The 12,409-nt window shown below is 39.9% G+C and overlaps 1 protein-coding gene across 3 annotated transcripts in view; it reads right to left on the bottom strand.

Annotated features, from left to right (window-relative positions):
• The window catches only part of LOC129860196 (CUB and sushi domain-containing protein 1-like), a 588,526-nt gene that overhangs the window by 132,595 nt on the left and 443,522 nt on the right, over positions 1–12,409 (bottom strand). For all 3 annotated transcript variants that reach the window (XR_008760312.1, XM_055930581.1, XM_055930589.1), the window contains exons 24-27: positions 9,329–9,520; positions 8,338–8,464; positions 7,179–7,381; positions 796–987 (exon numbers count right to left, since the gene is read on the bottom strand). Coding sequence is in view for 2 of the 3 variants with exons in the window: in XM_055930581.1 (XP_055786556.1) it covers positions 796–987; positions 7,179–7,381; positions 8,338–8,464; positions 9,329–9,520 (714 nt within the window). In the remaining variant the exon portion in view is untranslated. The remainder of the gene's footprint in view (positions 1–795; positions 988–7,178; positions 7,382–8,337; positions 8,465–9,328; positions 9,521–12,409) is intronic.

The raw sequence follows: 12,409 nt of genomic DNA, 5'->3' as shown, positions 1-12,409 counted from the left end.
ATGTCTCCAACACATTAAATGTTTACGGTGATTGAAGTGACAAAACAGGCCCCCATAGACATTCAGTGACAAACAGTAGTGATGGAATTCCTTCCTGCAACTGTCATTCAGAAGGGTTACTAGCATCTTTGCTTTTTCTTTTTAGCATTGCTCTATTGTCAATTTAAGTGTGTGTGCTAAGCAAAATCCTCTCAATCATGTGCTTGTTTGGGAGGGTCTGTGAGAGCAATATTTTTATAACCTTAGTAATTTTCCACCATTACTAATGATTCGGCCTATAAATGGCCTTCCATCAAACAATGATCAGTGTTGTAGTAAACATGACAAATGACTAGAAGTGACAAAGCGTACTGTCTGACAAAGGATTTGTTGACAATGGCAGAAGATGCCAATTACATTTCAGTTACTGATGAATCATTCTTCGCACAGGGATTCACACTCTACTGAGGCATGGTTTACATTCTTAAGGATTCATGAATTCTTATAATAAACATGTCACTCATTCAACATAAATTAATTAAACTGATGCAAATGAATGGTTGGGTGCCCAACACCAACAGTAAGTAGTTCATAAAACACTGCTTACATGTATTTTCAGATACCACAAATCCTTCAATGAAAATAAGACAGTGGGGCGCTATAGGCCTAATATACACATTCCAAATAACCTTCTTGCAGCAGAATAATCCTAAAGGGAACATTTACCTATTGTACAAACCCTTTGATGACATACAGGTATAGCCATGAAAAGAAATGTATTATTTCTCCATTACTGTGGATCTCAAAGCAACATACCTATACAGGTCGGAGGGTCTGGCTGCCAATAGAACCTGTTATTGAGCTGTACACAGGTGATCTTGTCTAGGCCCTGGACCTGGTAACCTGGGTCACACTGGAAGGTGATAGTGTCCCCAGGCTCCCGACTATCCCCGTAACGTGTCCCATTTTGGGGTGTCCCGGGGTCATTACAGGTCGTCGCAGTAGTAGCTGAAATCACACAAATGAATCCCTTATAAACATTTTGACAGGACGTTTTTTTTTTTTTTTCAATTTAAAGTTTTATTAAGTTTTCAATCAACCAACCAAACACATTCCACATTCACAGATGTGACTTAAAAAAAATAAAAATAAAATAAAAAAATAATAATAATAATAATAATAATAATAAAAAATTGTTTTATATATGTATATATATATATATACATACATACATATATATATATACATACACACATACATACATACATACATACATACACACACAAATAATAATTATAACAAAATTTAAATTATAAAACTTGCAGCAGCACTATCAAGGTTCTTATTAGCTATTTCCAGCCTTAGCTGAGATGACGAGCCAATAATTAGTTTTTAGATTTTACAGCACCTTACACAACACGCATCTGCTCATCTCCCTGATTCCCCTATTCACTCTGTCCAATTTGAAATATAGTTGAGTAGTGGAGACCAGAGTCTATCAAACTTGGGCTGTCTCTTGTGGAGGTCATAAGTGAGCTTTTCAAGAGGGAGAAAGTCAACAATCTGGTCAATCCACATTTTAAATGTAGGAGAAGTATTAGAGGCCCACAATAGAAGAATACATTTCTTAGCAAAGTATGTAATGGTCATGAGCAAATTTTCTCTGTCAGGATCAAGAACAAATTCCTGCTGGGCATTAAGAAGATAGAGACACGGGGTCATATCAAACTGTACATCTAGTATTTTCTGTGCAGCAGTATGTATAGATTGCCAAAATCTGGCAATCTCTCTACAGCTCCAAAATACATGCATATAGGTTCCACTTTCAGAGGTACATCTATTACAGTTAGGAGAAATGTCTGTTTTCATTTTATGGAGTCTCAGGGGAGTGTAATAAAATTTGTACAAAAATTTGTAATTAGATTCTTTCATTTTTACATTAGTAGAGGAGCAGTATACCCTGTCGCAAACCTCCGCCCATAACTCATCACTGATAGTCAGACCAAGGTCCTTTTCCCATATTATTTTCAAAGGAGTAAAGGAGGAGCCTCCTTTCTCAGAAAGGAGTCTATAGATATAGGATATTTTGCCTTTAATGGATTGTGCTGTGACAAGAAGGGTTTCAACTTCATTCAACTGAGTTCTAAACCTCCTCTTGGAAGTAAATGAGGAGATGACATGTCTAATTTGTAGATATTTAAAAAAATGGGATCTTGGCACATTGAATTCATTGCAGAGCTCTTGAAAGGATTTCAGTGTAGTGGTCTTCTGATGAAATAGGTCTGAAAAGGTCCTGATTCCTAGAGTATGCCAAAGATTAAAGTTGGCATCTCTCAGGGCTTTTGGCAAGTCTGGGTTGCCTACTATAGGCGAGTGAGAACATATTTGGGAGGAGATGCCCAGGTATTTCTTACAGTCCCTCCACGCTCGTAGGGTACTGTAAATCACAAATGTTTTGGCTATGTTGCCCACTTCACTAAAGTTATCAATGAATATAGTTGAGCTTAGTGGCAATGAACCACAAGATTGGGCTTCTATCTGGATCCACGTTGACTCTTGTCTGTTTGTGATCCATGTTAGCATGTTGCGGATTTGGGCAGACCAGTAGTACAATTGAAGGGAGGGAAGGGCAAGACCACCCTTAGATTCAGGTTTCGATAGAGTGGAGAGCTTGATCCTAGGTTTTTTATTGCCCCATATAAATTTGGTGATGCTTTGGTTAATTGTTTTGAAAAAGGAAGCTGGGAGATAGCATGGGAGCATCTGAAATAAATAGTTCAGTCTAGGGAGGATGTTCATACGGATTACATTAATTCTTCCTACTAAGCTAATTGGGAGGGAGATCCAGGTTTGGAGGTTGTTCTTGATTCGATCCAGGAGTGGAAGATAATTCTCCTTGAAAAGCCTATTCAGATCTGGTGTTATGAATATCCCAAGGTATTGAAACCCCTGTGTCTTCCATTGGAATGGGCATAGTGTCTTCATAGAACTGGTGAGTGTAATATTGAGAGGGCAGACAGTGGATTTGTTAAAATTAATCTTATAACCTGAAAACGTGCCATACTGAGCAATTGTGTCTAAAATGGGAGGAAGGGATTTCTCAGGGTTGGATATGTAGAGCAAGACATCATCCGCGTAAAGCGAAATCTTGTGCTGCCGGTCGCCTGCAGGAACACCCATAATACTTGGATTGCTCCTTATCAACTCTGCCAGAGGCTCCGCCCCCAACAAGTAGAGCAGGGGGGACAGCGAGCACCCTTGTCTTGTGCCCCGTCCCAAAGGGAATCTGTCAGAGTTCAGTCCGTTAGTAGTCACCATGGCATTTGGATGAGAGTATAGTGATTTGATCCATTTAATAAAGTTTGGGCCCATGTTGAACTTCTCTAAGACTGAGAACAGAAAGCTCCACTCCATCCTGTCGAACGCCTTCTCAGCATCCAGTGAAGCCAGCAGGACAGGGGTCTTCTGTGCGTTTACTTGATCAATAATATCAAAAAGACGGCGAATGTTATCAGAAGAGTATCTGTCTCTAATAAATCCCGTCTGGTCCGCTTTTATTATTTTGGGAAGAAGAGTGTTTAGTCTTTTGGCGAGCAATTTGGTAATTATTTTGTAGTCGAAATCCAACAAGCTTATGGGCCGGAAGGAGGAGCAGGATAGGGGGTCCTTGTCTTTTTTGAGCAACACTGTAATGCGAGCTGTGTGCATTGAGTCTGGGAGAACTCAGTTTTTGCAAAAATCCTCCAGCATTGGCATGAAAATAGGGCTAAGCTGGGGCCAAAAAGCTTTGTAGAATTCTCTGGGGAATCCATCTGGGCCTGGGGACTTGTTAGGTGGCATGGAGGTAATTGCCTCCAGGATCTCCTCAGGGGTGAAGGGGGAGTTGAGATCTTCTTGGTCGGTCTCTGATAGTTTAGGTAGCGAGATTCCCTCTAGGAAGGAGTGGAGTTCTGCCTCCGTGTGTTTTCTCTCAGAGGTATATAGTTTGCAGTAAAACTCATGAAAAGTTAAATTGATCTTTTTTGGATCATATGTGACCTCATCCTCTGCTGTTCGGATAGCCATAATTGTACGCTCTGACTGCTCTTTTTTTAATTGATAAGCAAGCAATCTACTGGGCCTATTGCTATACTCATGGTATTTCTGTTTAGTAAAGAAAACTTTTTTTTTAATCTCCCGAGTATAGTCCAAATTCAGTTTGGCTTTGGCTGCTTTAAGTTGACTCCAGGAGGTGCTGTCTGGGGATTGTTTATGTACTTTTTCACAGCGTTCCAGCTCCCTCTCCAGATCTAGCCTGTGTGCTTCCATTGCTTTTTTCTTAGAGGAAGCATATGCAATTAGATGACCTCTTAGTGTGGCTTTAGCAGCGTCCCACATTGTGGCCGGAGAAACAGGAGAATCTTTGTTGTCTTGTGTGTAGTTGTCTATCCATGTAGTTACCAATGTATGGAATGCTTCGTTTGATAGCATGGAGGTGTTGAATTTCCAGCTCTTTGATCTCGGGATGTTTTTGCAGAGGTCAAAGCGGAGGTGGACAAAGGCGTGATCCGAAAGCGCTATGGGTCCGATTGTACACGTGGCTGAATTTATGAAACTCTTTGGGATAAAAATGTAATCTATACGGGAGTAGGTGTTATGGACATTAGAGTAGTATGTATAGTCCATAGCTGAGCTATTAGTCTCTCTCCAGATATCTATCAGTCCCGTCTCTTTAGTAAGAGAGTTCAACATCTTTGCAGATCTAGGATTTGTGGTGGGGACTTGAGATGATTTGTCTAGGGTTGGGTTCAGGGTACAATTAAAATCTCCGGCCAACGCTCCAAAGGAAACACAATGCTCATTGAACAGAGTTATCATTTTCGACATAAAAGCAGGAGTATCTGTGTTAGGGGCGTATATGTTTAAGATAGTAATTGGTTGCCCATACAGTGACCCAGTTATCAAAATAAATCTCCCCTCCGGATCAGATATGTTTTTGTCAATTATGAATGGAACATTCTTATGGATAAGTATTGCTGTACCTCTACTGTTGGATTTGAAAGATGAGAAATACACCTGTCCCACCCAAGCTCTGCGGAGTTTGGCATGTTCAGCATCACAGAGGTGTGTCTCTTGCAATAGCGCGATGTCTGCTTTTTCCTTTTTTAGAGCACATAGTATCTTTTTCCGTTTTATTGCATGGCCTAGACCGTGGCAGTTCCATGTCAATAGATTTAAGGTACTAGTCATCGTCATCGAACAGTAATCGAACTTTAGTGCAAGTCATCTCTGGGTAAAGGTGGATAGTAGTTACAGCTGCGTTCACATAAAAGGAAAATAAATGGTTTACATAAAATAACAATCTCTGAACACCCCAGCCGAGTTCCCAAACAACTCGACATATCCCGTTGGATCTATTACCTCCCCGCTCAGTCACAATTCTGTGTTCCAACAAAAAAAAAAAAAAGACCGGGAACAGTTAGCAACGCACAACGTCTCCCCCTCCCCACCAAAGAAATGCCTCATCCTCTCCGCCCGCATTGAGTAAATGACAACGTAGCCCCCGTCCAGACCACATTAAAAAAGGGAGAAAATAAAATCAATAGCCCAGCCTACATACAGTAGGCCTAGGTTATAATATGGGGCCTATCCCTCTCAGCTAAAGGAACATAAATATAGATTGGACGGCTATAATGAAATTTAGCAGGGCGGTGGGTCTTTGGATATCGGCTATATGTTGTCTTACCTCCTTTAGTAATAACAGTAATCGCATTTAGTCAATGGTCCATTTCTCATTGACCGGGGTTGTCTTTCAAAAAACGTTTTGCCTCTTCGGGAGTTTTGAAGTGTCGCAGGGCTCCTTGGTGAAGAATCCTGAGCTCGTTTGGGTATTTGAATCCCCTAAAGATGCCTCGGTCAATGGAGCATTTCTTCACCTCGTCAAACTCTCGGCGCTTTCGGCGTATTCCAGCTGACAGGTCCTGGAGTAAGGTGAGTTTGGCGTTTCCCACTGTAATGGTGTTGGTTTTCGCCGCCTGTAGGACTCGTTCCTTGTCGGTGAATCTCAGGAAACGTATGGTGATTGGGCGCGGTGGTTGTCTGGCTGCTGGTGGGGGCCTCAGTGCTCGGTGAGCTCTCTCGAGTTCTATGGGCCTGTCGGTGGACAGGTGGAGCCACTCGGGAAGTTTGTCTTGCAGGTAGCGGATCAGTGGCATGTTTCCCTCTTCTTTTTCGCCCAGATTTAATAGAACACAATTATTCCTTCGCCCCCTGTTTTCCAGGTCCTCTGTTTTCTCTTCCAGCTGCTCTATTTTTTTTTTAGCATATGCTATTGTTTCCATGGCGTCTGTCAATAAGTTTTCCGTGGATAGGATTCGCCCCTCTGCCTCGTCCAGGCGCCCCGCGTTTATGGTTATCTTGTTGTTTATGTCAGGCAAAGCATTTTCCAGGATTGTCACCTTGCCCCCTATCGCACTGAGCTGAGCGTTAATGGCATCTAGTTTAGTGTTGAGTTCTGTACGTTGGGATCTCAGCTCAGAAAAGATGTCTTCGACAGAGTGCGAGGTTGGCATTCGTTGGGCCTCGGGGGGGAACGGGTCCTCTTTCTCCTGGCTAATGGCGCTAGCTTTTTCTGAAGCTAGCTGCTTCTTGGAGGCTTTTTCCGTCGCTAGTACTCGAGTCCGGGTAAAAATGTCACCTGTAGTGTTGCCTTTTGAAGCCGCCATGACTTTTTGACTAAAGCTAAATGAGTTTAAGCTTGAAGTGGAGGTAAGATTAGGAATTGGAAACTACTTGTGCGGAGCTCCTAGTTCATGCGGCCATCTCGTTCAAGGGTCACGTGATCCCCCGACAGGACGGTTTTAAATCATACAACTCATTTCTTTCAGCCAACGGCTGATAAAGATATAAGCATAATTTCATGTGTTGAAATCATTGGACTGGCAGCAAACTGATTTGTGGAGACTAATTGTCTTTTAAATCATATTTCCAGAAAATATTTGCCATTGATATACAAATGCTATGCTCAATTGAATTTACATATATTTGTATGAAATAATTATTTGTCAAAAGGATTTGTCATAACAGTGTTTTATACATGGCCCAGAGTAGGATAAAGAGAGGGAAATCTCAAGAAACATACTGTAGCCTTTGTCTGAAAAGCTACTGAATAGAATGTCATGTCCGAATTCCTCTGGTCCATTGTGACAGGTACTACTTACTTGAGAACTGAATGGAGAAGCCTGACTTGCTGATGAAGTAATCACTGTCAAGCTGGAGCGTTAGGATGTTGAAGGTGCTGTGGGTGTCTTCGGGCAGAGCTGACCCACTCCATTCCTTCAGGAGGAAACCCCCCTCTGTTGGACCGTCCCACACCTTCAGGATGTCATGAGCCACTTCCGTGTCAAACACTATGAAGTGGAGGCTAAATAGAGAAAGGGAGGGCGATATTGATTACACACTATGCACCTCCTTAAGAATTAGAACCTTTCATACTGAAGTCTGGTCTTACCATTGGTTTACATCTGTGACAAACACCTACACACTCAACAATACTCTATAAATCAACTGACCAAGGGTTGCTACTGACTTGTAATAAGAAAATATCATTGGAATTCTATAGAACCAGTTCTCAAGTAATGTCTCAGACCAATGAAACATCTATATTAGATCAGTCTTGCTCACCAAACCATTTAAGGAATGTTTCAGTTATGTTCAGCAATAATTAGGGAGAGGATGAGTTCCTTTGATTTTTACATTTTTACATTTTATTCAGTTAGCAGGCGCTCCTATCCAGAGCGACTTTAATTAGTGCATTCATAAAGGTGAGACAACAACATATCACTATCGTAGTAATTACATTCTCCCTTAACAAAGTAGTTATCAGCAAAGTCAGTGCTAGTAGGAAAAGACAAGTGTCATGAGATTTAATTAAGATACTCTTTAAAGAGGTCGGGTTTGAGAAGATTTCCTTAATAAAGTCTAATAGCCAGTGATGTCAATTGTATCTCTCCTCCTCCTTCATCTGTAAATTGCTTGAACTGAATTGGCATATCTGATTTCTATGGCATTTCAAGTGTGCGTAATTGGTTTATCTTGGGGGTTATTGTTTTGTTTTTAAGAAGCCAGTAATGGACTTGAAGGAATAGATGCTAATGGTAGGAAGGCTAGCAGTGGGGTGAAATGCAATCAGCAATGGCACATTTAATCACAGCTTATTTTCCAAAAGTGCAGCAGAACAATTGCTCCGCTATACTAGACACGCCTCGCTATAAACTCACTGATTTCATTTCAAATTTAAACGGAGTCAAGAAAAATTGGGCTATTGTGTATCTAATTGCCTATTCCAAGGGGGTGTGTCCCTATTGTGAGATACTGTACCTGATGGTTTTGCCTGTGTCCGCTTCGATAGACCAGGTACAGTGGAGGTTATTGTCATAGGGTGCAGGGTAACCCGGGGAGAGTATCCGTCCAGATATTGCACCTGCGATGTGGCCTCCGCATTCAGCTAGATAAGGAAACCAAAATGTCTCATATCATCAAAAATAGAAATCCGATTAAATTAGCCTTCTCTCTGGCATCAACCAGCTGAATTTATAAACATTACATAATACATCACATCATTACATGCACTTGAAATAATCAAATATGTTCTCAAGCGTCTCAAAATACATGTGTATTATTTTAGTGACTGCTGACGACACTGGAAAAGAGGAGAGGATATCCCTATTATGTCGCATCGTTCAAAGGAAATAAAAAATACAATGGCAGCCTAAGGCAATGTCATCCATTTTCCATGCTACTTTTCGGCTGTATGGAAATTTGTCTGAACCGAGCTGGGCTAATTAAGGAATGAGGCTGAAGAATGACACTGTAATGTATCAGTTCTCTCCAGTACAGAAAGCTCAGACTGTCCATACTTCAATTAAGAGGGAGACACACACAGTTTGTATAGCTTTAGGGGCAATAATATAGCCAGCATTAGGGGATAAATGTTCATAGCTGTTAACTAGCGTAACTATTTCAGTACACTATGAATGACAGCATGTTAGCCCGGGGTTTGACTCGGAGTTAGCCTGAGAGAGCGTAACTGGCAAAGCTGGTCATATAATGGAATCAGTACAATATTAATAACAGTGGGACAGAATGCAGACAACACAACAAATTCCATGTTGACTGGTAAAACGGTATAATATTTTCAAACGCATCAGATGAAAATGAATCCTTTGGTATGGGCATCTTGAACTTGACCATTACCATGGTAATTAAAATGTAAACAAAATGTTACTTAGGAATGGTAAGTGTTTCACCATAATAAGGAATTGTATCCTTGATGATTAGATTTGTTTCTTTTCAGCTGTGACTCACTCACCTAGACAGGAAGGTAAAGGTTTGTCCCAAACCCTACGGTCTCCACTTAGGCATGTCAGAGTGCTGCTTCCATGGAGAGTATAGCCAGGGTTACAACTGTACAACACAAATGTATTTGCAAAATGGCCATCATCTTGAATCTTGTATCCGTAATTCGGAGTTCCTGGTTCTTCACACTTGACGAGGTCAAAACCTACAAAGACAGATTTGAGACTGTTACTCATTCAAACATTACAAACATTCATTTATTTTCATTAATGACAAAGGTTGAACAATAAAAAAGACATCTGTCTGGTGAAATAAAGCAAGCTGCTTCAAGCATTCTAGTTTGACTTTATGCTAGTGATGCTTTTCAAACATCAGCCTTGAGCATACAATATTGTAGTTCAAGGTTATTGTAGAATGAATGGGAGCAGATATATCTGTCTCAAAGCACAACTGCAACGCTCACTGGCATTATAGATTTATTTTGTTTACCATCTTAAACTAGACTGTCTCGTGAGAAATTCATGATATTGTACTTACTTACAAAAAATATACATTCTTGAAACAAGATACATTTGTGCCTCTACCTGTAGAGGTTGTCCATCAGACCACGTTCAACTAATGTGAAAGATAATACTGTTCATATAGGGCAAGTAAACAAGGACTAAACATACAATACGAGGCCTTTTTTTTATTGGTATTTCCTCCTTTAAAAGTTGCGTCATACTGCATCACACCTATTGGCATTAGTAGAAAATGTAAAACCTTTTTTTGTAATAACATAGTACATTGATTTTAAGAAATTTGGTTTAATTAATTAGGTTAATATTATGGTGTTTCAATTCCAAGAAAAACAAAAAACAAAACCCTCAGGGTTTCCGTTAGGATGCAATGGAAAATATTGCGCTGTACAACGTGACGGTTGGGAGTAGGCTACAGCATAAGAGGATTGGAGGAATCTAAATTAATATCTAAAGGGAATAACATTTCCACACCCTAATTGTAGTGTGACCAATACTCATTTTGCCTTTGGTAGGCCTACAGTATATAAAAATATATTTTTTTCCATGACGTGACTCTCCGCCAATAATTACATTTAGAGGATTGGAAGATTCTAAATTAATATCTAAGGGGCATTTTCCATTAGGATCTGTGAGAATATCTTATAATATCAACGTTTTTTTATATCATTCTAAATTAATTAATAATAATAACAATAATAATAATCGCTTAGGTTAAAAAGTAACAATATTTTGGAGATTTCGTTTTCATTTAACATAGAGTGAGCGAGAAAAAGGCAATTCTTGAACATGGGGTGAGACATTCTCACTAATTTGTAAATAAAGCCAGTTTGTTATTTAGAATGATTTATTTCTGAAGAAACCTAACTTACATAAGGGAGAGCAGGCCATGTCCAGACTTTCTCGGTGACCTCAAGTACCTTCAATAATGGCTGCACTAGAGAATGTGGCCACGCGGGTGACAGGGGTTCAATTCCCTGATGGGGAGGAAGGAGTAGGCTGTCCTTGTAAATAAGAATTTGTTCTTAACTGATTCCATATGTGTTATTTCATAGTTGTGATGTCTTCACTATTATTCTACAATGTAGAAAATAGTAAAAATAAAGAAAAATCCTGGAATGATTTTAACCAAACTTTTGACTGGTACTTGGTTAATTTGATTAATATTATGGTGTTTCTATTCCAAGAAAAAAATGAAAAACCCTCTGGATTTCCATTAGGATGGAACGGAATATATGGCGCTGTACAACATGACGGTTGACAGTACAGTACTGGGCTATTTAGCTAAAGAATCCCTGTGTCGTGCCGGCAGGGCACGCAGGACACCGGGGATCAATTCCCCAAATGGGGAGGAAGGAGTAGGCTGTCCTTGTAAATAAGAATTTGTTCTTAACTGACTTCTCTAACCAATACCCAAATGGAGATTAAGTGAAATTTAAAATCTCATTGATTTATTAAGACCAGTCCCATGCTTATCTCAGAGCAGTGCAAAACGGTGCTAAAATAGTTGTAGGCTTTAGCTTCAAATTCAAAACTTCAATATGCTCTTTAAATAAATAAGACCTACACCACTTTTAACAGCATACATTTGTGAGACTCATGTCGCCTACGGTAGGCCTACAGTATATCGAAAAATATGATGTGACTCTCCGGCAATAATTACATATAGAGGATTGGAGGATTCTAAATTAAAACTGAAAGCCGCCTCATGGGTCTCCCGGTGGCGGTCGGCACGGGTATCAAACCTGCATCTGTTTGCACTGCGGGAGCCCCGATCCACAAATGATCAAAATACAGAGAGGTGTTGGTAAAGGTATATTGTCCTGCTAATATCCCATAATGGGCTATTATAATACTGTACATGGTGCCCAGGTCAGGATAACCAAAACATTTCTTTATTTAAGACTATGAGAAAGAATGTTAGTACTTATTTATTTTGATCAAAAGCCATGAATGAGTGAGTCACTCAGCTTTATGTAGTGGCCGGCTATATGACTGTGTCATCAACTTGATCATATATAACGATATTTTGGAGGTTATTTAGTTCAAAAAAATGAAAGAGAGCGATTGTAATCTGAATAAAGGCCAAAATAATATTTGTAAAGGCCAAACATTTATTCTGTTTTTAGAGGGAGAGAAACCCTGGGCCAATTGTGCGCCGCCCATAAAGGCCAAAATATACCCCTGCTAATAGACAAAATGTCTTTGTACAACATGACCATGTGTTTGAAATAATCTTTTCCAGTAAGCAACAATTTGTTTACCTTCATTAGACACCATTGTTCCAATATTTTTCTGCAAATAATTACATTTAGAGGATTGGAGGACATTTCTGTAATTCAGTGATATTTATTTCCATAGTTGTCACATTCTGACCTTAGTTCCTTTTTTATGTCTTTATTTTAGTTTGGTCAGGGTGTGAGTTGCAGTGGGCATTCTATGTTGTTATTCTATGTTTTGTTCTGTGTGTTATATTTCTATGTGTTTGGCATAGTATGGTTCTCAATCAGAGGCAGGTGTCGATCGTTGTCTCTGATTGAGAATCATACTTAGGTAGCCTGTTTTCCCACTATGGG

Source organism: Salvelinus fontinalis, chromosome 1, assembly GCF_029448725.1.
Source record: "Salvelinus fontinalis isolate EN_2023a chromosome 1, ASM2944872v1, whole genome shotgun sequence".
Classification (NCBI taxonomy): Eukaryota; Metazoa; Chordata; class Actinopteri; order Salmoniformes; family Salmonidae; genus Salvelinus; species Salvelinus fontinalis.
The sequence above is the reverse complement of the archived record's forward strand: the minus strand, read 5'-3'. Positions and strand labels throughout refer to the sequence as shown.